The sequence below is a fragment of the Pipistrellus hanaki genome, assembly GCF_964339955.1.
Source record: "Pipistrellus hanaki genome assembly, chromosome: 2".
NCBI classification, from domain to species: Eukaryota; Metazoa; Chordata; class Mammalia; order Chiroptera; family Vespertilionidae; genus Pipistrellus; species Pipistrellus hanaki.
In genome coordinates this window covers 193,756,430-193,776,801 of record NC_140504.1, presented here as the reverse complement: position 1 = coordinate 193,776,801, position 20,372 = coordinate 193,756,430, and the positions used below count along the sequence as shown (strand labels likewise).

Here is a 20,372-nt window from a genome sequence, read left to right as displayed (position 1 = left end):
TGGAGTTAACAAAGCTGCTGTGTAATCAGAGCCTGCATGTCCTTTTCCGCATGAACAATGGGGAGCCTGCTCTGGCCCACCCCTGTGTATGCGACCGTCTAGTTGCTCCTCGATACCCATTCTCCATTTCTTCCCTAGGCAGCAGCTTTTTAACCCGAGGCAGAGATAAACTGCTAACACTCTGCAGCGTGTGTGTGTGTGTGTGTGTGTGTGTGTATATACAGTATATATATATACTGTATATATATATATAATTTACACACACACACACACACACACACACACACCATATTTTCCGGCGTATAAGATGACCCCTCTAATTTTACAGTTAAAACATAGGTTTAGGCCTATATTCGCTGTATAAGACTACCCCCCACTTCCGAGGCAACAGCAGTTCTTTTTTTCATAGACCGCCTCTCTGACTCTGGCCAATCTGAGCAGGCTTTTTTTTCATTTCAAAAGTCATCTTAAACGCCGGAAAATACTGTATATATTAATTAATTTATTTATTTATTTATTTATTTTTTACAGAGAGGGATAGAGAGTTAGAAACATTGATGAGGGAGAAACATCCATCAGTTGCCACCTGCACACCTCTTACTGGGGATGTGCCCACACCAAGGTACATGTATCAGAAAAACAAGGTATCGAACCAAACCAGTTAGGGCCAAATATATATATATATATATATATATATATATATATATATATATATATATATATATATATATATATATATATATTGTATCTGACAAGAAACAACAGGTATAATTTCAATTCATTCGCACCGCATGGCTATTGTGGTGTTGGCATTTTTTTTTTATTTTTTATTTGACAACAGAGGTCAGTGCCCTGACTAAAGAGTCAGGTGCTGAGTGTTTTAAATTCTTGCGGCACGCCAGTTGAAATCGCTGCCCCCGAAAGTAAAAGAGCAACATTCTGGTGGTCACATGACCCCCCTTTCCTTCCCCTGCTCCCCAGCTACTTGGCTTCATTTCTCAGACCCTCTTATGTAAAGTAGTTAGGGCCTGATGACCAAGTTCAAACCAGTAAGAAATGAGCAGCAGTGTTGTATGGGACTTCTAGAAGTTCATCCACCCTGTTCCTCCTCTGGCTGGCTGGGATGCTGACGTGATGGCTGGAGTTCAGGCAGGCATGGTGGACTATGAGGTGGTAGCCAGGTGTTGCGGATGGCAGAGCCACGGTGAGAAGACACCTGGGGTGCCCGGGGTTGTGAAGCAGCCACACAGTCCTTTGCGGACCACCTGGTCTGAGAAACAAGCCGCTCTCCTGTTCACGCCCCCGTGGCGCAGGTTTTGTTGCTGCTATTTGCTTGTTTGATGTTCTTCAGAGCGAACCCAGTCTTAGGTGCTAGGGAGGCTTCCAATCCTGGCGTGCCATTAGCCAGCTCACTACCCGGACTGGGGTCACTTTACCTCTTTGCATCTCAATATTCACGCCAGCAAACTGGTGGGGAAATAAATGATTAGTAATTAAAAAACTTTCTCGTTCTAAAATCCTCTGATTCTAATTAGTCTGAAATACAAGCCTTCCGATGTGTTCCTAAGGTCATTTTCCTAAGAAGGGTGGAAGGCGAGGTGTGGTTGTCATGGAGATGCCCTTGGGATGCTATCTAGTGCTAACCAGGCCCAGAGAAGACGGGACAGAAGGAACCTGGGCCCGGAGGGAGAGCCAGCACTTGGTCAGAAAGGCCAGTCAGAAGGACGGCAGCCCGATCCCAGTCAAAGGATGCCACTGCCCTTGCCCAGGCTCAGGCACCGGGAAGTGGTGGAAGCAGGGTTTCTTAAGCAAGAAAACCAGAGATGGCTCCAGCTTACCACGGCGCAGATGTCCAGAAGAGGGCAGTCTAGGACATCTGGAGAACGGACCTGAGAAGCAGAGCCGCCAATGGCTCTGGTCCCAGCAATGGAAAAGGCTTCCTGGCCCCCAAAAGATGGAATCTCAGAGCCAGGTCAGGGCTTCTTGGCCCAGGTGGGCCTCGGTGAAGAAGCTGCCACGACCTATAGCTGTCTATTCTGTTTTGGAAGTTCCAGTTCCCATCTTTTCAAAGCCTGGTTACTGCGACTTGGTGGATTGAGTGGAGTCCCATAGGCCAAGAGGTCCCGGGTTCGATCCCCAGTCAGTCAGGGCATATGCCTGGGTTCTGGGCTCAATCCCAGTAGGGGGCATTGCGGGAGGCAGCTGATCTATGTGTCCCTCTCATCGATCTTTCTGTCTCTCTCCGCTCCCTTCCTCTCTATCTAAAAATTAATAGAGAGAAAAAACATTAAAAAACAAAACAAAACAAAAAACGATGGTTACCCAAGACCGTGAACTCTTTCCAGAGAGGTAAGCCACCTGCTGTGTCTCTGCCTCCCATTTCCGGTGGACTGTGGAACCACCGGAAGCGGATGTGAGTTAGGTTGCCAAGGAGATACAAAGGTGTTCATTTCTGTGCGGTTCCGCCTTTTTCTTTCCTTGATTCCGCCACCCCCCAAAAAAAAAAAAAAACGTGGGGAGGGGGCGGAGGGTAGGGTGGGAACCTGGTGGAGGGGGGAAGAAATGAGGAACCTTTGTAATAATATGAATAATAAAGATTGATTAAAAAACAAAACAACAACAAAAAAAACATACTTCATTTCTTTTCTAGGGCGGGGGCTGTACCTACTGGTCTATTTTTAAAAATATATATATATTTTATTTATTTCAGAGCTGAAGGAGAGGGAGAAAGAGAGATAGAAACATCAATGATGAGAATCATTGATCGGCTGCCTCCTGAACACGCCCCTCCCCCCGCCCCCCTCCCCCCGCCCTTGTGCCCACAACCCAGGCATGTGTCCTTGATTGGAATCGAACGTGGGACCCTTCAGTTTGAAGGCTGATGCTCTATCCACGGAGCCAAACCAGCCAGAGCCCACTGGTCTATTTAGAGCAAGGTCAGGGCCAACCTGACCCAGAGAAGATGCTCAACGCATGTGCCTTGATGATCGGACAGAAGGAGCCTGGGCCCGGAGGGAGAGCCAGCATGTGGTCAGAAAGGCCAGTCAGAAGGACGGCCAGAGCATCCTCTCTGGGTCTGGATCCCAGCCGAAAGGAGGCCGGGGCTGCAGCAAACCGTCCCGTGTCTGCAACAGCAAAGCGGGATTCTCCTTTCCCGTTGGGTGAAACGCCATCACAGACATTTAATTGCTTCAAGTGAACCGTTCCATAGCATTTGGTAGGTGCACAAGGTGGTTCCACCATCACCCCATCAAGTCCCCGAGCATTCTGTCACCCCAAAAGGGAGGCTCGTGCCCATCTCAGGCTGTTCTGTGTGCTGGGAGGGAGGGGGTGGTGCCAGCGTGAAAGCAGCCCAGTGGAAGGGCGTCAGGGGGTGCTGACACCTGGAGCAGCACGGATGCTCCTGGAAAACATGCTGAGCGAGGGAAGCCGACCAAAGGCCGCATACTGGCTCCATTTATAGGAAGTGAGTGTCCACAGACACAGAGGAGACTCAAGATGGCAGGGGAGGGGTCAGAGGAGGGGGAAGGGGGAAAGGGCTGGGCAGGGGCAGAGGGAGGAGGCAGGTGCAGGGGAAAGGGGGGGGGGTGGGAGCCTGCTACACTCTCCCTGGAACCAGAGGACAGGACCAGTGCTGTCCCAGGTGATGCCCAGCTGATGGTTTGCGGGACGCGCAGCTGCAGGTGGTCATGCTCTGCCTGGACTCACACCCCACTGGGCTGCTCCATGCCTGGGAGTCTGAATGGAGGCCAGAGACCACCAGGCTGGAATTCCAGGCCCTCCTGCTACCCCCACCCCTCCTGCCGGCACACTGTCTCTCCCAACAAGCATCCAGACTCCATAGAAGCTTCAGGATCAGGGAGAGAATGAGCTCTTGGAGGGAACCGCTCACAGTGACAGGCTGACCTCCATGAACAGCAGATCATTGGAAAAGTGGAAAGTGCCAAAGGCCCTGTCTCCTCCCGCTGGAGGCGGTGGGCAAGGACGGTGAAGGACACCCCCTTCTTGCCGTCACTGGGACTGTGCAGGGTAAGCCTGTCCAAGTAATTAATGGAAGCAATGAGGGGTCAGATGGTCACGGATGGAAATCACGCAGCACCCAGTCACAGATGCCAAGGCTGGCCGTGCCAAGGAGAGGACACGGGGGTGGGGCGGGAGGACTCGGAGAGGAGAGGGGGCTGCCGCACTGCCCAGCGGGACAGGGAGCGGATGAGGCTCGCTCTCGGGCTCTCCGATGAAATGTAGGCTATGAAGTCTGCATCCCTAATCAGCAGCCCACACTGAGGCTGAGGGGAGGCTTCTGAGCCACAACAAAACTGGCAACTGCTGAGGAGGCCACACCAGCAGTGGTTCCTGGCATCGCAGCCCTGGGCTCAGCACTGCCCTAGTAAGTGAAGAGGCATTTTCCTTTCATGCATTCGCTGTATCTTGTACAATAAATCCTTCCCTGGTTGTATCTTCTCACTTCAAGTCCTTGGGAAGGGTAGAAAATGTTCCATCTACCCATCCATCCATCTATCCATCCGCCCACTCACCTGCTCATCTACTCACCATCCATCCATCCATCCATCCATCCACCTACCTACCCATCTGTCCACCCACTCATCTACTCACTCATCAATCCACCCACCCACCATCCATGAGCCCACTCACCTATCCATCCATCCATCCACCCTCTTCATTTATACACTTCACAATATAATTTTTTAAAAGAGGTGACGCTTATATTTACTGAGAGACTTCACAATATTTATCAGGCTCCGGCCAAGCCCACACCAGGTCTAGGCTCTGGGAATACAGGGTAATCATGACAAGCATGGGACTCACTTTTGTAGCGTGCAATCTGCACAAGCAAGCCCAGGAGGCCCAGCCTTGAGTGCTGTGAAGAGAATTCATTAGAGGGCGGCAGGTGAGGGTCTCTTTCGCTGGGATGGGCAGGCAGACCTCTGAGAAGGTGACCTTTGAGCTGAGACCTGACTGACCAGAAGAAGTAACAGTCAGGGCTGTGGTGGGCAAACTGTGGCTCTCGAGCCACATGCAGCTCTTTGGCCCCTTGAGTGTGGCTCTTCCACAAAATACCACGTCCTGGGCGAGTCTCTTTTGAAGAAGTGGCCCAATCTGTCAATCCCCATAGGGTCCAGTGCTGCTCACGTGTCGCCTCGCATTACCCCGCTGGGCCCATGATACTGCTGGTGCCGTGCTGTCTCAGAACCAAAGTTCTGCATCCCACACGCTGGAAACCACTGCCTGCCACCGTCTCAGCTCCACAACCACGTCACACACACACACACACACACACACACACACACACACACACACACGCACGCTGAGGCCGCGGGGGAGGTTTTCAGAGGCCGAGTCCCAATTCATTTGTTTCATGATTTTACCATTTTGTGGGTCTGATGCCTCCTGCTTTCTAAAAGCCTGGCCTCCAGGAAGGTTTCAGCGCAAATTCTGGAGCTGGCGAGTCTGGAACAGTGCCAGCAGAGGGGATGGCTGGGGAGCGGCTCAGGGACAGGGTCTGGGGACGGGGAGGGAAACGCCAGAGGGAAGTGACTCTGAGCAGAGCCCCTGGGGCTGTTCACAGCGAATGTCCTTCCTCCGTGGGCCGCTGCCTCGGGGGTAAGAATCGTTCACAGCGAATGTCCTTCCTCCGTGGGCCGCTGCCTCGGGGGTAAGAATCGAGGTTTGGTTTCTGTCCGCAAAGCTTTTCCCAACCAGAATGGAACCACCACCACCCTCCGGCCAGCTCTTGGCTTTCTCCCGGGTGCCATGTTAGCCAAACGTGGGAGAGAGACCTGAACCCCAACCCCCACTGTCTGAGCGGCCGCCTCCTGGGAGGAGGAGGTGTGACCTGGTGGCCCAGGCCAGGCCAGAGACGTGGATGTCACAAAGTCATCGCTGTGGGCGAGCACTGCAAGTCTGGTTTCCCGCCGGCAGCTGGGAAGCTTGACTCCATCATCTCCCCACGCACCCCACACGAGGCCGCAGCCCCTCCTCCAGGAAGCCTTCCTGAGCTCCTTGAGCTAAGGATTATACACTCTGAGGTCGGAGGTCCCACCCGGTGCGTCCCAGGGTCCAATGCGTGGAGCAGGCGCCACTCTGGGCGTCTCAGGGCACTGACCGCGTGGGTCTCAGCATCTCCCTCTCTCCTCGGACAGGAGCCACCAGTGTGGGTTCTGGGAGGCGAGGGACGGGAGGGGAGGCTCAGTCATCCTCATCCTCGTCTTCCTCCTCGGCGTCCTTGCTGGGGGTGCACCTCTGGAAGCACTGCACCACGGTGGCCAGGACGAAGCTGGAGATGATGGCGGCGATGGACACGGCCACGCCCGAGAAGATGATGATGAACAGGTCTGTGAGCGAGAGGCTGAACTTGCACTCGCTGAAGCTGGCCTCCGACAGCTGGTGCAGGAACACCCTTCTGTTCTCGGGGGGCAGGGAGCACTGGATTTCATCGAGGCCTGGACAGGGCGGGCAGGGCGAGAGACAGGTTTAGGCTGTAGCACGGGATTGCCTAAAAGTTGGCAAGGCGGGTGCTTGCAAAGTGCAAAACGGAAGCAGCCCCCCAAAAACAAAAGGGGGAGAAGTTGATTGAAATGGAATTTGAGCTTTTTTTAAAGCCTCAGTGTAATTACGATGGGAGACATGTTTTAAAAAAATGTATTTTCTTTTATTGATTTCAGAGAGGAAGGGAGAGGGAGAGAGAGATAGACACATCAATGATGAGAGAGAATCATTGATTGGCTGCCTCCTACTGGGGATGGAGCCCACAAGCCAGGCACGTGCCCTAACCAGGAATCAAACCCTGACCTCCTGGTTCATAGGTCGATTCTCAACCACTGAGCAACCCTGCCTGGCCATGGTACTCTTCTAATTTTGAGTCACTCGGAATGATGATGGGAAGGCAGCATAAACTTTTAGGGTTTAGGATCTCTGTAGATCCTAATTCAGACCTGGTAATACCCGGCCTCTGGGAATGGGGATGGAGGGCAGGGCAGATGCTGTGGGGTGGGGGCTGCTAGTATGTGTTACCAGCATAATCTGTACATCCTGACTGATACGCAATATGAACTACATACAAAGTGTAGACTTCAGATACAAAAAAAAATGCATGACATTAAAATGCATAAAGAACTCACATTTTCTCTTTTTTATGTGGAAGAAAAGAGAAAAACAAAACAGTAGTAACTCACCCTCATATTGCACTTACAAAGTACTAACACTGTTCTAAGTGCTACATACATATTAACTTCCAATTCGCACAGCCACCTTCTGAGGTAGGCACTGTTGTTATGCCAACTATGGATGAGAAAATGGAAGCTCGGAGAGCATAGAGAGTTGCTTTCAGCAACACAGCTTCTCAGAGATGCAAGAACACCATACGTCATTAAGCACACCTGCCTGTGACCTCTGCTTACCTCGGGCTTCCTTTTGTTAGAAATAAGGCGAGCCCCCCAAGTCAGGGGTTCTGGTAGAACACAAAACATACTCAGGAGCCAGGCAGCAAGGCAAACATCTTTACTTTTACATAGAAGGGTGCACACACATGGTCTGGAAGTGTGTGCACACCAGCAGGTGGGCTGCTTGGCTTTATAAGCCCTGACATATGTGACCTGTCCCTTGCTAGGAGCTCAGGCACACAGTCTTTTGTGATTGGCTAATTGAAAGGGAGGGGCTGGCCTTTGCTGTTTCAAGATGGTGGCCCCCAGGGGAGCTGCAAGCCATGTGGCTAACATGGCGACTGCCAAGTCACGCAGTCCAAAATGGTGGCTGTCTAAGCTGTTCTTTGACAGAAAAGATGATTTGTTTATTTTCACACTCAGGAAAACCTTCCATTGCTCACTTTTTCAGCACTTCCTGGATTCAAAAGCTGACCCTCAACCCATCTTCAGAATTACCTGAAAGTTTAGATGATTTCTTCGAACCACTCTAATTAACTGGTTTCTGTCTTGCAAAGAGTGGCTCCGCTAATTGCAGAGTAAACCTGCAACCACCTTTTGGGGTCTTTATTTGCATATATTTCCTTCTCCAACTTAGAAACAGAAGAGGAATGAAGAGTGGCTGAGCTTCCTCCTTTCTTCTGTCCTGGCCCATCTTTTATGTATCAATAGCCAATCTATTATGCTCTCCTCCCCATGGGAACCATTGCCTGGCAACCAGATTCATGGACTCAGTGCCTACCTTCTATACCCAAGGAATTAACTGGACCAGAGCTCTGCAGGTTTCTCCAGCTGCCACTTGACTATAGTTTATGACATTTTCCTTTTTTTTTTTTTTTTTTTTGAAGAAGCCAAACTTTTGTTTACTTATTTTGAGCATTTAAATGCCTTTGAATAGTACAGGGGAGCTTTAAGACAGTGTTATATTGTGATTTCCTTTCCGACACTTTTCTTCAATGGAAAAGTAGAAAAATAAATTGATCTGCCTCCTCTTTTCTTTTTTTAAATATATTTTATTGATTTTTTACAGAGAGGAAGGGAGAGAGATAGAGAGCTAGAAACGTCGATGAGAGAGAAACATCGACCAGCTGCCTCTTGCACACCCCCTACCGGGGATGTGCCCGCAACCAATGTACATGCCCTTGACCGGAATCGAACCTGGGACCTTTCAGTCCGCAGACCGACGCTCTACCGCTGAGCCAAACCGGTTTCGGCCTCTTTTCTTTTTAAGGCATATATTTTTAAATTGATTTTTGAGAGAGAGAGAGAAACATCAGTGTGAGAGAAAACCATTGATTGGTTGCCTCTCATCTGAACCCCAAGCGGGGGTCAAACCCACAACCTTTTGGTATACAGGACGATGCTCCAACCAACTGAGCTGCCTATCCAGGGCTTGACCCACCTCCCCTTAACATCCACCCCACCCCCAGCCAAAGGTGTTCTGACAATAAACAATATGGACACCAATAAGCAGTATGAAGCACAGGTGGTTTCTAAAGCCCAGATACCATTTGCCCAGATAGCATTCAGGCCGCAAGAGGCGATCGTTACCCAGAGGAACACTGCACGATTCCTTGGTCAATGGGCCGCACTGACTGAGCAGACACAGAGCCCTGGGCCGCATTCACTGGAAAGCAAACACAACAAAACACCACCAGCCTCAGAGCCCGCCCCGACGCCTCACGCCAGTTCCGCTTTCCACAATGTTCTTGGTGCCTTGAGATTAGTTTGGCATTTTTACGGAGTGACGCTTTGAGGAAATGTCACCTCACATGTCTCCACGGCTAGAAGAGACAGACCTGTTTAAACACCGCCAAACAGGAGCCCACCCGGGGCGGGAGACCCCCGGACACGCTCGGCGGTGCTTTCACGATAAGATCCACCGGCTTGATGGGTTTCCGCAGCTCACAAAGGGCCGGGGAATGAGAAGAGTCGGACAAAGAGTCAGCAGGGCCTGCAGAGGGGACAGAGCATCGCTGCCAGGGCCTTCCAAAGACGCGTTCAAGGCCGACTGCAGACTCGGGAGTTGAGGTGACCTCACTTTGGGGTTTCCTCTTCTCTCCTGTAAAATCCTACTTTAGACCAGAATTTCTCAGTCTCAGCACATTGACAATTGGGACTGTAAAACCCTATAATGTGGGGGCGGCCTGTGCCCTGAGAATGCTTATCATTGTCCCCGCCCTCTGCCTAATGGAGGCCGGTAGCATGTCCCCTCCCACTGTGACAATAAAAAATGTCTCCAGCTCAGCCAGCGTGGCTCAGAGACCAGGAGGTCACAGTTCAATTCCCGGTCAGGGCACATGACAGGTTGTGGGTTTGATCCCCAGTGTGGGGCGTGCGGGAGTCAGCCAATCAATGATTCTCTCTCATCATTGATGCTTCTCTCTCTTTCCCCCTCTCTCTTCTTCTCTGAAATATATATGTGTATATATATATATATATATATATATATATATATATATATATATAAAATGGATATATAATTTTTTTTTGTTGGGGGGGGGGGACCTCTCCAGACAGTGCCACCTGTCCCCAGGAGGGGAGTGGGAAAGGAGACAGAATCCTCCGTCGCGCCCCTCCCTCCCTTGTCAGGGGAAGGGCTCCTGGCTGCTCCGAAATGGGTACATGGATGGACAGCGGCCGGAACTGAGGTTTGGATTAAGAGACTAATATTCACAGCCAGGAGCCCTGCTTGGGCTGCCCAGTGCTTTTGTTTGTCATCACCAGGTCTTTTATTTTAAGAATCTAAAAACAAACAACACCACTTAAATCAGGAGATGAGGCAATGTTGCCACATGGAGACAACCGTCAGGCTTTTGTAAGTAGACAGGACACATGCCGGGGCCTGCTCACTCACCCGTGCCACCTGGCTGGCCCCTGCGCGAGCATCTGAGTTTGCAACCCCCCAGGGCAGCGAGCCTGTCGCCTGTCTGTCTCCGAGGCAGCTGGGCAGTGAAAGGCAGGGGTAGGAGTTGAGGAAAAGACCATCCACCTGTGACTAAGATCTCCTGGGAGCCCGAAACCCACCCATGTACCATGACCGGGACCTCCTGGTCGACACTCAACCACTGAGCCGCACCAGCCCGGGTGGAGCTGCCTCATTCTATGCTGAGCCTGTCCCTGGTGTTTCTTCAGTCTGCGAGTTACCTGATATCCCTGAAATAAGCCCCTTTCTTGCTCATATTTGCCAGAGTTGGCTGACATGGTTTTTGTCTTGTTTTGTTTTAAACTATTTTTATTGATTTCAGAGGGGAAGGGAGGGGAGAGAGAGAAAAAGAGAAACATCAATGATGAGAGAGAATCATTGATCAGCTGCCTCCTGCACGCCCCACACTGAGGACTGAGCCCACAATCCAGGTACATGCCCTTGACTGGAATCCAACCTGGGACCTTTAGTCCGCAGGCCGATGCTCTATCCATTGAGCCAAACCAGCCAGGGCGGTTGCCATTGTTTATACTCAAGAGGTCCAACCAATGGATTAGAGGAAGATGGAGTTCAAGGATGGGCTGACACCTGTCCCACAGCCACAAGTCATCCCGCTCGGCCAGCTGTCCTACCAAACCTCGTATGTGCAGGGTGGCTGCAGAGCCCGGGAGAGGGGGAAGGACCAGTGCCGCTGGCCTCCTCTCCCAGGGAGAAAGCACAGGGAGCAGGCGCGCTGAGGGGAGTGAGGCCCTGCCCACACTCCCCGTGCCCTCATGGCACCGTTCCTTCTCCGCCAGGCACACAAGGGAGAGCCAGGCCCCTTCCTTGTGCAGGGGGCTCCGTACCTGCCTGCCGCCACCCCTCGGGGCTCTGTCCCCTTCACTAATGACTTCTTCCCAGCTGCTGACACCTGAGCTGGGAGGGGGAAGAGCTGCCATTCTCCTGAAATAGATGATGACACAGAGGAAGGCTGAGAGGAGATTAATCTTTCATCCCTTGTCAGCGCACAGGCCCCCGGCCAGGGGATCTCTCAGGGCCTTTCCCCAGATCTGGCCTCCTGGAGTGGCCTCACCCAGATCCACGACAGGTGCCCCTAAGCAGTTTCTGCCATTCAAAATATGTTGTTGGCTCGGCTGGTGCGGCTCAGTGGTTGCGTATTGTTCTATGAACCACGAGGTCACTGTTCAATTCCTGGTCAGGGCACATGCCTGGGTTGTGGGCTCCATCTCCAGTGGGGAATGTGCAGGAGGCAGCTGATCAATGATTCTCTCTCATCATTGAAGTTTCTCTCTCTGCCTCTTGCTTCCTCTCTGAAATCAGTAAAAACATATTTTAAGAAATATATATATATATATATATTGTTGTTTTTCTAATTTCACTTACTGCAGGGGTGGACAAAAGTAGGTTTACCAGTATAGTTGTGAGTATGCAAAACACAGAGTTTATTCCTGTGCTGTTATTTATTCATTCTTGTATTATTTTCCATTGGAACAACTATAAGCCCACCTTTGCCCCACCCTGTAAACAAAGCCTGCGTACACAGGACAGACATGAAAAGGGGAACCAAAGCACCCACAAATACATATCTGACACCATTCTAGATTTTTCTATGGGACCTGTACACAAATCCTCCCAGTAGAAATATACTCCGCCACACTGTTGGCTGACCACACCAGGAACATCTCTCCCTTGAACCCACACGGAGATCACATAGCAGCTGTAACGGCTCCGGGTATCTTATTGTGCAGATGAGCCATGACTTGCCCGATCCCAGGATGTTTGTGGTTTTTTCCTACTAGAAGCAGAGCTACGAGGAGCGTCCGTGTACACATCCTTCATTGTTTCCCAAGACGCATTCCCAGCAGTCGAAGACTGTGAGAGAGGCCCTGAACCCGTGTCCACCACAGCTCTTTGTCACCCTCCGCCTTGGTCAGTCTGCGCTGTGACATGGCACGTGGTTGAGTTAGTTCACATTTCTCTGCTGCGCTCATTGACCACTTGCGTTGTTCTGGGAACTGTCTGCCAAAACCAGAGAGCTTGAAGTCTGCCCGAGGTGTGAGGAGGCCCTGGTGACCCGGGCTCGTTAGGGACAGAGTGGCTGCTCTTCACCCAGCTCCCTGCTGGAGCTACGAGTCCTGTCCCAGGAGGGGGCTCCCCTGCCCACGCCCTGGAGGAAGGGCCAACACCGGTTCTCCGGGGACCACTGGGCGTGGGTCCCACGGCTCTTGGCCAGAGCTCACCACTGCCATCACTCCTCGGCCGCCCACTGCAGTGAGGGCTCAGCCTGGGCTGGCGAGGCGCCTAGCCAGGCCCTCCCCACTAGCCCCCCAGACTCCAAACCGAAAGGACCAGAAACAGAGCAGCTTTTGTCCCGCACACACAGGGCACCTTTCAGATGGGACCTCCTGGCTTCACAGCCTCTCAGATCGCAGGGCACCTGTGATGTGTTAACGCCCCCCCTGTCATCACTCCCCACATATTTCACAGACGTGAGGCCGAGAGAGGTCAGGCAACTTGTCTCAGGGCACAGGGAGTGTGGGTGGGACCCAGGTCTGCTGACTCCCTGGACAGTGCTCTCTCTGGGCACCGGGGTCCCAGCGGACTATGACGATGAGCATCTGGGGAAGTTGTGGGTACCACGGCCCGTTCTGCGAAGGAAGACTGCACACAGGGGCATCTGAGGTGTGTGCGCTTGCTCCTGCTCCTGGGGGCTGGGATGCCTGGGAACCAGGCTCCAATTTCTGGTAGTGTTGATCTTTGCCCCCTCCATCACTTTCATTAAATACCGATTGCTGCGTAGGGAAAATTCCCCGCCATCCTCCCTGTCCCGGCCGCAGACACTTCTCCTGATTAAACAGTCAGCTGATGTCCACCCGGGGAAGATGTACCAGCAGACAGTGCACCCGGCCAAGGGCTCCTGCTTGGTCCCGGCCCCACCGAGCATGTCCGTGAGGGCAGCAGAGAGGAGTGAGTCCTGCCCCAGGACTGAGACTTGTGTCTGTTACCCTACACTCCGGCCCATCGCCCACAGAGCCTGAGGACAGCCACACAGTCGCATGCACAGGCATGGAAACCAGCTGACCTGCAGGCAGTTTTCCTAACCTGCCCCCCTCAGGAGGAAGTGAGCAGAGATGGTCGCTGAGGGCCTAAAGTGTTCTCCTCTGGTGGCATGTATGTGTTTTCCATGACCACTACCATCACCATCACTCCTGCATCTCCACCGTCACTGTCATTGCTACTTCCATCACCTCCCCTGTGTCCACCATCTCCACCATGATGCCCACCTCCTCCCTGTTCACCATAATGTCCACCACCCCGGGGGGTGAAATTCCCAGAGTTTTTCCTCTACGTCCATAAGGGTGTTCTGTTCAGCATTGTCTGAGGACAAAAATGAGGCATCTACCCATACTTCTAAAAGGAGACAGGCCAGTTCTGTGGTCGGCAGACTGCGGCTCGTGAGCCACGTGCAGCTCTTTGGTCCCTTGAGTGTGGCTCTTCCACAAAATACCACGGCCTTGGCAAGTCTATTTTGAAGAAGTGGCAATAGAAGAAGTTTACGTTTAAAAAAGTTGGCTCGCCGAAGAAATTTCAATAGTTGTACTGTTGTATTTGGTTCTGTGGACTAATGAGTTTGCCGACCACTGGGCCAGTTCATAGATTGATAAGGTGACCTATTACGTGGCCACTAAAAGTTAAACTTTCAAAAGCTAAGAACCATAGGATGTCACTCAGATGTGGGATATAAAACTGAAACTCGTGAACACACAGCAGTGGGGTGGCTGCCAGAGGGAAGGGGGTGGGAGGAGGAGGGGTCCTGATATAAGGTGACTGGAGAAGACTTGACTTTGGGTGGTGGGCACAGGATGCGGTATACAGACCTTGTCACTTGGATGCCATTTGGAGACTTGGCTCACGTCACCGTGAATGTGCCAGATCCGGGTACTCACGACGAGCCTGAAGGCGACACAACCTTCTAAGCACCTCATCTAAGGTGACCAGGCGTCCCGCTTTTGGCGGGACATCTGGTCACCTTAACCTCATCCCAATTACACTGGAAATCACAAGATCCGGGGACGGCGGGAGGCAGACGGCCACTTGGCTGAAAGGGCCTCCCCTTTGGGCATCTGGGTCAGCTGGCGCAGGGTGACCCTGCGAACAGTGGTCCTGGCCTCCCCAGAGCAAATCCCCCACCGCGTGCCCCGGGCTGTCCTAGGTGGGCAGGGAGCTAGGAGCACTGTTCCCTGCTTCCCAGCAACAAGGTCACCCTGTGAGTGAAGCGGCAGAGGGACAGGATGGATGTGCTGCTTTCAGAAAGGGCCGGTGTTCGGGACGGGACAGCAGGACCCTGGGAGCAGGCTGTCCAGGGAGCAGATGAGGTGAGGTCGCCTCAGCCTGTGTACATGGTGGCCTAGTCCCCGGAGCTCCAGACCGTGGCGCCCGTAGGAGCCGACACCTGGCCCAAGACACAAGTAATTGTGAGAAAGGTGACACCCAGGGACTCGACTCTAATTAAGAGGCAAATTAAAAATGCAGTAGCCCGTGGCATACAGGCCATGTTCAGACCTGTCAAAGGCGGAGTGAGACTTCGGTCAGCCCCGCCAGGAGCTGGATAATCACACAGACTGTTCACTCCGCTGGGGAGCAAAACTGTGACGCCAGTGAAAGCAACGAGGGGACAGATTGCTCTGCCAGTCAAATGTTTAAAGTGAATAAATCTGGGGATGGTGGGGTGGCATGGGGACTCTCTACTGGCCACCAGTGTCCCCTGTCTGGGGTGCAATTGGGCAAAAATGTCTCCAGAGATTTAAAATAAACATAGACTCTCACTCTGTGTTCCCACCTCAAAAAATCCACCCCCAGGAAGTCCCCAGAGCTTTTCCTCTGCATCCAGGAGGGTGTTCCGTTCAGCACTGTCTGAGGACAAAAACAAGACATCTACCCATACTTCTAACAGGAGACAGGCCAGTTCATAGATTAATAAAATGACCCATTAGGTGGCCATGAAAAGTCAAATTTTCAAGAGCTATGATTTCACTCAGATGTGGGATATAAAACTGAAACTCGTGAACACACACAGCAGTGTGGTGGCTGCCAGAGGGACGGGGGTGGAACGAGAAGGGGTCCTGATATAAGGTGACAGGAGAAGACTGGACTGTAGATGGTGGGCACACGGTACAATACGCAGATCTTGTCACTCAGAAGCCCACCCAAAACCTATATGTTTATATTGGCCAATGTCATTCCATACATTTAATTTTTTAAAAAGCTAAATTCTTAAAGAACTGCAAAGACAGGGAATTCTCACAACTCAATAAGAAACACAAAATCAGTATAATCCAGTATCAACTTGTTTAAGAAATATGCATGTGCTTAGGAATAAAACCCAATTAAATGTAGAAAACCTCGGAGGGTGGTGGGCTCCTGGGTGCTTTTCATTTCTCCAGCTCCCGAGTGTGCGTGGAGCCTGTTATTTCATCCTCCAGGCGATAAAACTGCTTCCGTTTTAAAGAAAAAGCAATAGGGTCACCTTGGAGTCACCAGGGGAGAAAACTATCAGCTCCAGTCTCTTTGGCTGAACTACCATCTATTTTGTCAGTATGACCAGAAGTCCTCACTCTTCCGCCACACCGGGCTCTCCAGGTGTCTGATGTCAGAAAAGGAGAGCGGGATTACTAGGAGATGGGGGCAGGGACCCCCCAGAGAGCCCAGGGTCCAGCCTGGCAGGCAGGTTAGTGAACTAACTGGTGAGCACCCTACCGCATGACCCCCCCTTCCTAGAGAGGACTCCATGCAGGGTCTGCCCACAGGGTCTGAGCGGAGCCCAGAATGGCCTTTCCAGGAAGCTGCCCCAGGCAGGGGCCAGGCGAGCAGTCCCAAGGTTTAGCACGTGCACCTTGTAACTGTCCCCCTGATCCCCACTCCTTTCCGCCTTGCCTCCCTACTGCTGCCCATGCCAAGGTCGCTGGGCATGAGAATTAGTTCCCTTCACTCTCCTAGTCTGTGGGCCACACGTGGCTGTGGCTACAGAGGGAAGTGGAAGAGGGACCTTGGCTATTCAGTCTTCTGCAGGGACCTGCGTGTGCCCTTCCAGAGATGGGTACGAGCGTCATCCTCATTTTACAGATGAGGAAACTGGGGTACTGCAGGTCACCCAACTAGTGAGAAGTAGAGGCAGGATTTGAACCCAGCAGCTCAGTGCCAGAGTCCGGGCTCTCAGCCACGCTGCCCTGCACAAGTGCAGGAGAAGGTGGGAAGGGGGTGTCTGCGGTTACAGAGCGCCCATTCTAAGCTAAGCATGGCTGGGCCCTGATGGAGCTGATCTCATGTAAATACGGTGTGGGATTCGGTCACTGCATGCTGAGATTAGAGGTGGGGAAACGGAAGCTCAGAGAGGTCGGAGACATGCTAGGATCACACATCTGGGAAGAATGGCGTTTTACATTCACACTGCTCCTTCCGTCCACCCACATGATCTGGTTTTGATCCCAAAAATGACCAATTCAGACTACCCAGCATTCCAGGTGCCAGTTTCAAGCAGGAGGAAGATGAGGCTCGAACAAAGTGGCCCACCCAGAGTCACCCAGGTTTAAGCGAGGCCTCAAGCCTGTGTCTTCAGATTCCAAACCAAGGTCCCCGTAGAGACCTCAGAGGCCACCCGCAGTACCTCAGAGATGAGAACATGAGGCCGAAGGACAGGTCACAGCCATCGATGTGACCGTTCAAGGTCACAGCCATCGATGGCAGCACAGAGGCTGAAACCTACAGATCCTGACCCCATAACACCTAGCCCTCACTCGGATGACAATAAGAGCCCGTTATATCAGCTCAGTGAACCGTGGGGGTAAAGATGCCAAGTCTGTGGGGGAGCAGAGATGGAAACCATCAGAACCGAGGCACACCCCCATTCCACAGTGAGGTCTTCCGGCCTCCGGGGCAGCTTGTGGTGGGGAGCGTCTGGGGAGCCCGGCCCTTGAAGGAAGGCAAAGTTTAAAGCTGGGGAGTCTGGCCCAGGCCGGTTTGGTTCAGTGAATGGAGTGTCGGCCTGAGGACTCAAGCGTCCCAGGTTCAATTCCAGTCAAGGGCACATGACCTGGCTGCGGGCTCGGTCCCAGTGGGGGCTCATGCAGGAGGTGGTCGATCGGTGGTTCTCTCTCATCATTGATATTGCTATCTCTTTCTCCCTCTCTGAAATCAATAAAAATGTTTTAAAAATAAATGAAGCTGAGGCGTCTGTACCTTTTAGGGTTTTTTTATAGGAGAGAGCCTGCCTGGGCTTAAAGTGGCAGCTCGGGGCCCTGCACCTGTGAGGAGAGACCGGTCCTGCCTGGGGGGTGCTTAGTCAGTGCGGAATTAATGCGTGAGCACAGGAATCTGGGGTGTAGGTGAGTTACACCCTGAATCCTCAGTACATGGAAAAAGGATCTATAGAAGCTAAATCCTTATCGATGTCACCTTTTATAACGTGTGCCACACAGCTCTGGCTCCTGTTCTACCCAGAGCCTTAAGTAAGTGGAGGTGGAGCCGAGCTCTGGAGTCCCCGGCTGAGCCCCTTGGTAGGCTGGGACCCCTGAGAGCAAGGACACTCTGCCTGCTCCCTGCCTGGGGATCTTCCCTGTGGGTGCTGAGGTCCCTTCCCTCTCAGCTCTGCCTTTGCTTCCTTCCCACTGGCCTTCACTGGGCTGTAACTGCCAGCCCGGTGCTCCTGTCTGCAGGCGGGGGTGCATGAGTCTGTCACCCCGGGAAAGGCGCACCAGGACAGGGAAAGGTGCACCTGCTCACATTTTTGTTGGGCGAGTTCATATCTGGGCTGCAAAATTACAGAACCTGGCTCTCCGGGAGCCGCCATTGTCCCTCACCAGGAATACCCTCACCCCGTTAGAGAGAAGGGCCGGCTGGGAGCTGAGAAACACTGCTGCTCAGGCCCTGCGGGCTGCTGGGGAGTTCTTAGCGGCTGGCTCTCTGAACTTTCAGAGCAGTGAGAATGCGATCAGCTGTTTCCTATCAGGAGGGCGCGCTCCATTTAGAAGGGGTTAAGTCACCACGCCCACCAGTGCTAGGACCTAGAGGCCCATGAGGTGATTGAGGTGAGGGAGAAATGACAGATCTCTAACTCTGGAAAGTGGGTTGTTGGAGAAGGGGGTGGGGGCGGGGGCGGAGTATAGCATCAGGGCCCAGAAATTGGAGAACCCAGAGTGTCCCTCCCCAGCCCCCTTCCCCAGCAGATTCCCAGAAAAAGTTCAGCCTAGGAACTTGCGAGGTTACAGCCCGGGAGCAGCTCTCATCCTGTGGTCCCTCTGAGCACCCAGACCTCTTCCCGCTCCACCCCAGGCCCCCGGGCTGCGGTGGCCTCGCCCAGCCCCTTCCCCCCTCCCTTTCTCCCCCAGTCCCTTCCCCCTCCCTCCCCCAGCTCCATCCCAGCCCAGCGGCCCCGGCTCGCCTTTGGGCAGCTTGGACGCGTTCTCCTGGATCCAGGCGAAGAGGTGGGCGAAGTCGCAGTCGCAGAGCCAGGGGTTGCCGTCCAGGCGCAGGGAGCGCAGCGCGGGCAGCGCGGCCAGGGCGGCCACGCTGAGGCCGCGCAGCTCGTTGCCGTGGAGCTCCAGCACCTGCAGCGACTCCAGGCTCTCGAAGGCCGCCTCGTGCACGCCCTGCAGGCGGTTGTGGGCCAGGCTGAGCCGCACCAGCCCCGCGGCCGAGCGGAAGGCGCCGGCGTCCAGGCGGCTCAGGTTGTTGTGGCTGAGGTCCAGGAAGGCCAGCCTGGCCGAGCCGCGGAACGCGCCCTCCTCCAGCGCGCGCAGCGAGTTGTTGCCGAGGTCCAGGTACACCAGGTCGCCGTGGAGCAGGAAGAGGTCCTCGGGGAGGCGCTGGATGCGGTTGCCGGCCGCCAGCAGCTTGCGCACGTCCAGCGGGAAGGGGTCGGGCACGCTGGGCAGCCCGCGGCCGCGGCAGTCCACGGTGAGCGGGTCCGGGCAGGCGCAGCCCGCGGGGCAGGCGCGCCCGGGTCCGAGCAGCAGCAGGAGGAGGAGGCCGCAGAGCCCGAGCAAGGCGGCGGAGGCGCGGGGGGCGGCGCGGGGGCGCATGGCCGGACCCCGCGAGCCGCGGCGACGCGGACCGGCTCTGCGGACGGCAGGACAGCGGGGCGCCGGGAGCCGGAGGGCGGCGGGGCGGGGAGGGCGTGCGCCCTGACGCGCGGGGGCGGACTTGGGGAGCTCGGAGCGGAAGGGACGGAGCGGAGGGGGGGACGGAGGGGGGAAAGAGGAGCCGGGAGGGAAGGGCGAGGGACACTCGGGAAGGATTTCCCAGGACAGGAAATTAACCCGCTGTTAAGTCCCGAGGGAGAGACGGGAGGGAGCGGCGAGGGTGGCCAAGTGGTGGTCGCCAAATGCGGCCCCACCGAGACGGCTTACTTGGGGAGCTGATCATCGGAACTGTCAGCTGTCGTGTGCGCTCGGCCAGGAGCCCTTGCCAACAAAGCTCGGTTACGGAGCGCATCCCAGCCCAGCTGGTGCCCAGGCCCGAGCCCGGCGCCCCGCGCCCGCCAGGTGCCAAAGCACGCTCCCCGCGCCACCCGCTGCCAAAGGGAGCGCAGCCCCGGTCACTGTGGCCCGGCGCCCGGAGCGATCCCAGCAGGCTCTTGGGGCGGTGGGGGGCGCGCGACCCGGGCTGCCCATGGGGTGGGGCAGGGCCCCAGAGGGGTGGCTGTTCTTCCTCCCTCCCACCCCTACCCCAACCTCAGCGAGGCCGGCGGGGTCCTGGAGGCTGGCAGCTGCCCGAAGCCCCGCTGTGGCCAAAGGAAGCCCAAGGCCAGTCAGCACTTTCCAGGTTGGTCCCTGCTCCTCAGGAGCGAGCAGAGGCCAGTGCGGAGCCGCTGCTGGTCCAGGAGGTCCAACCGAAGGGGTGGGGCCTGGTGTAAGGAGGCCTGGCTCCCATGCCTGTGGCCTCCTATCTCTGCACCCACCAGTCGTATGCCTGTCACCAGCTATGGAGGACCACCATGGGGTCAAGAACCC

The 20,372-nt window shown here is 54.2% G+C and overlaps 1 protein-coding gene across 3 annotated transcripts; it reads right to left on the bottom strand.

The window, feature by feature from the left end:
* Positions 1-731: 731 nt before the first annotated feature.
* Positions 732-19,982, bottom strand: LRRC38 (leucine rich repeat containing 38). 3 transcript variants are annotated; one of them, XR_014794245.1, is made up of 3 exons: positions 18,803-19,982; positions 5,388-6,461; positions 732-1,467 (listed from the first exon to the last, which is right to left on the bottom strand). XR_014794245.1 is itself a non-coding variant. In XM_084875375.1 (2 exons), the coding sequence occupies exons 1-2, from the start codon at positions 19,440-19,442 to the stop codon at positions 6,208-6,210; spliced, it is 894 nt and encodes a 297-aa protein (XP_084731501.1). In that variant the 5' UTR covers positions 19,443-19,982; the 3' UTR covers positions 2,621-6,207. The 3 variants fall into 3 exon arrangements, 1 of the variants encoding a protein (XP_084731501.1); XR_014794246.1 differs by having other exon boundaries at positions 6,125-6,461; XM_084875375.1 differs by lacking the exon at positions 732-1,467 and having other exon boundaries at positions 2,621-6,461.
* Between the last annotated feature and the right edge of the window lie 390 nt (positions 19,983-20,372).

What these genes read in the sequence shown, in the direction of transcription:
- LRRC38 (XM_084875375.1), bottom strand. Translation starts at nt 19,442, where the DNA reads ATGCGCCCCCGCGCCGCCCCCCGCGCCTCCGCCGCCTTGCTCGGGCTC. An exon ending in CGCGTCCAAGCTGCCCAAAG is followed by an intron (nt 6,462 to 18,802) that starts GCGAGCCGGGGC and finishes CGCCCTGTCCAG; the next exon opens with GCCTCGATGAAATCCAGTGC.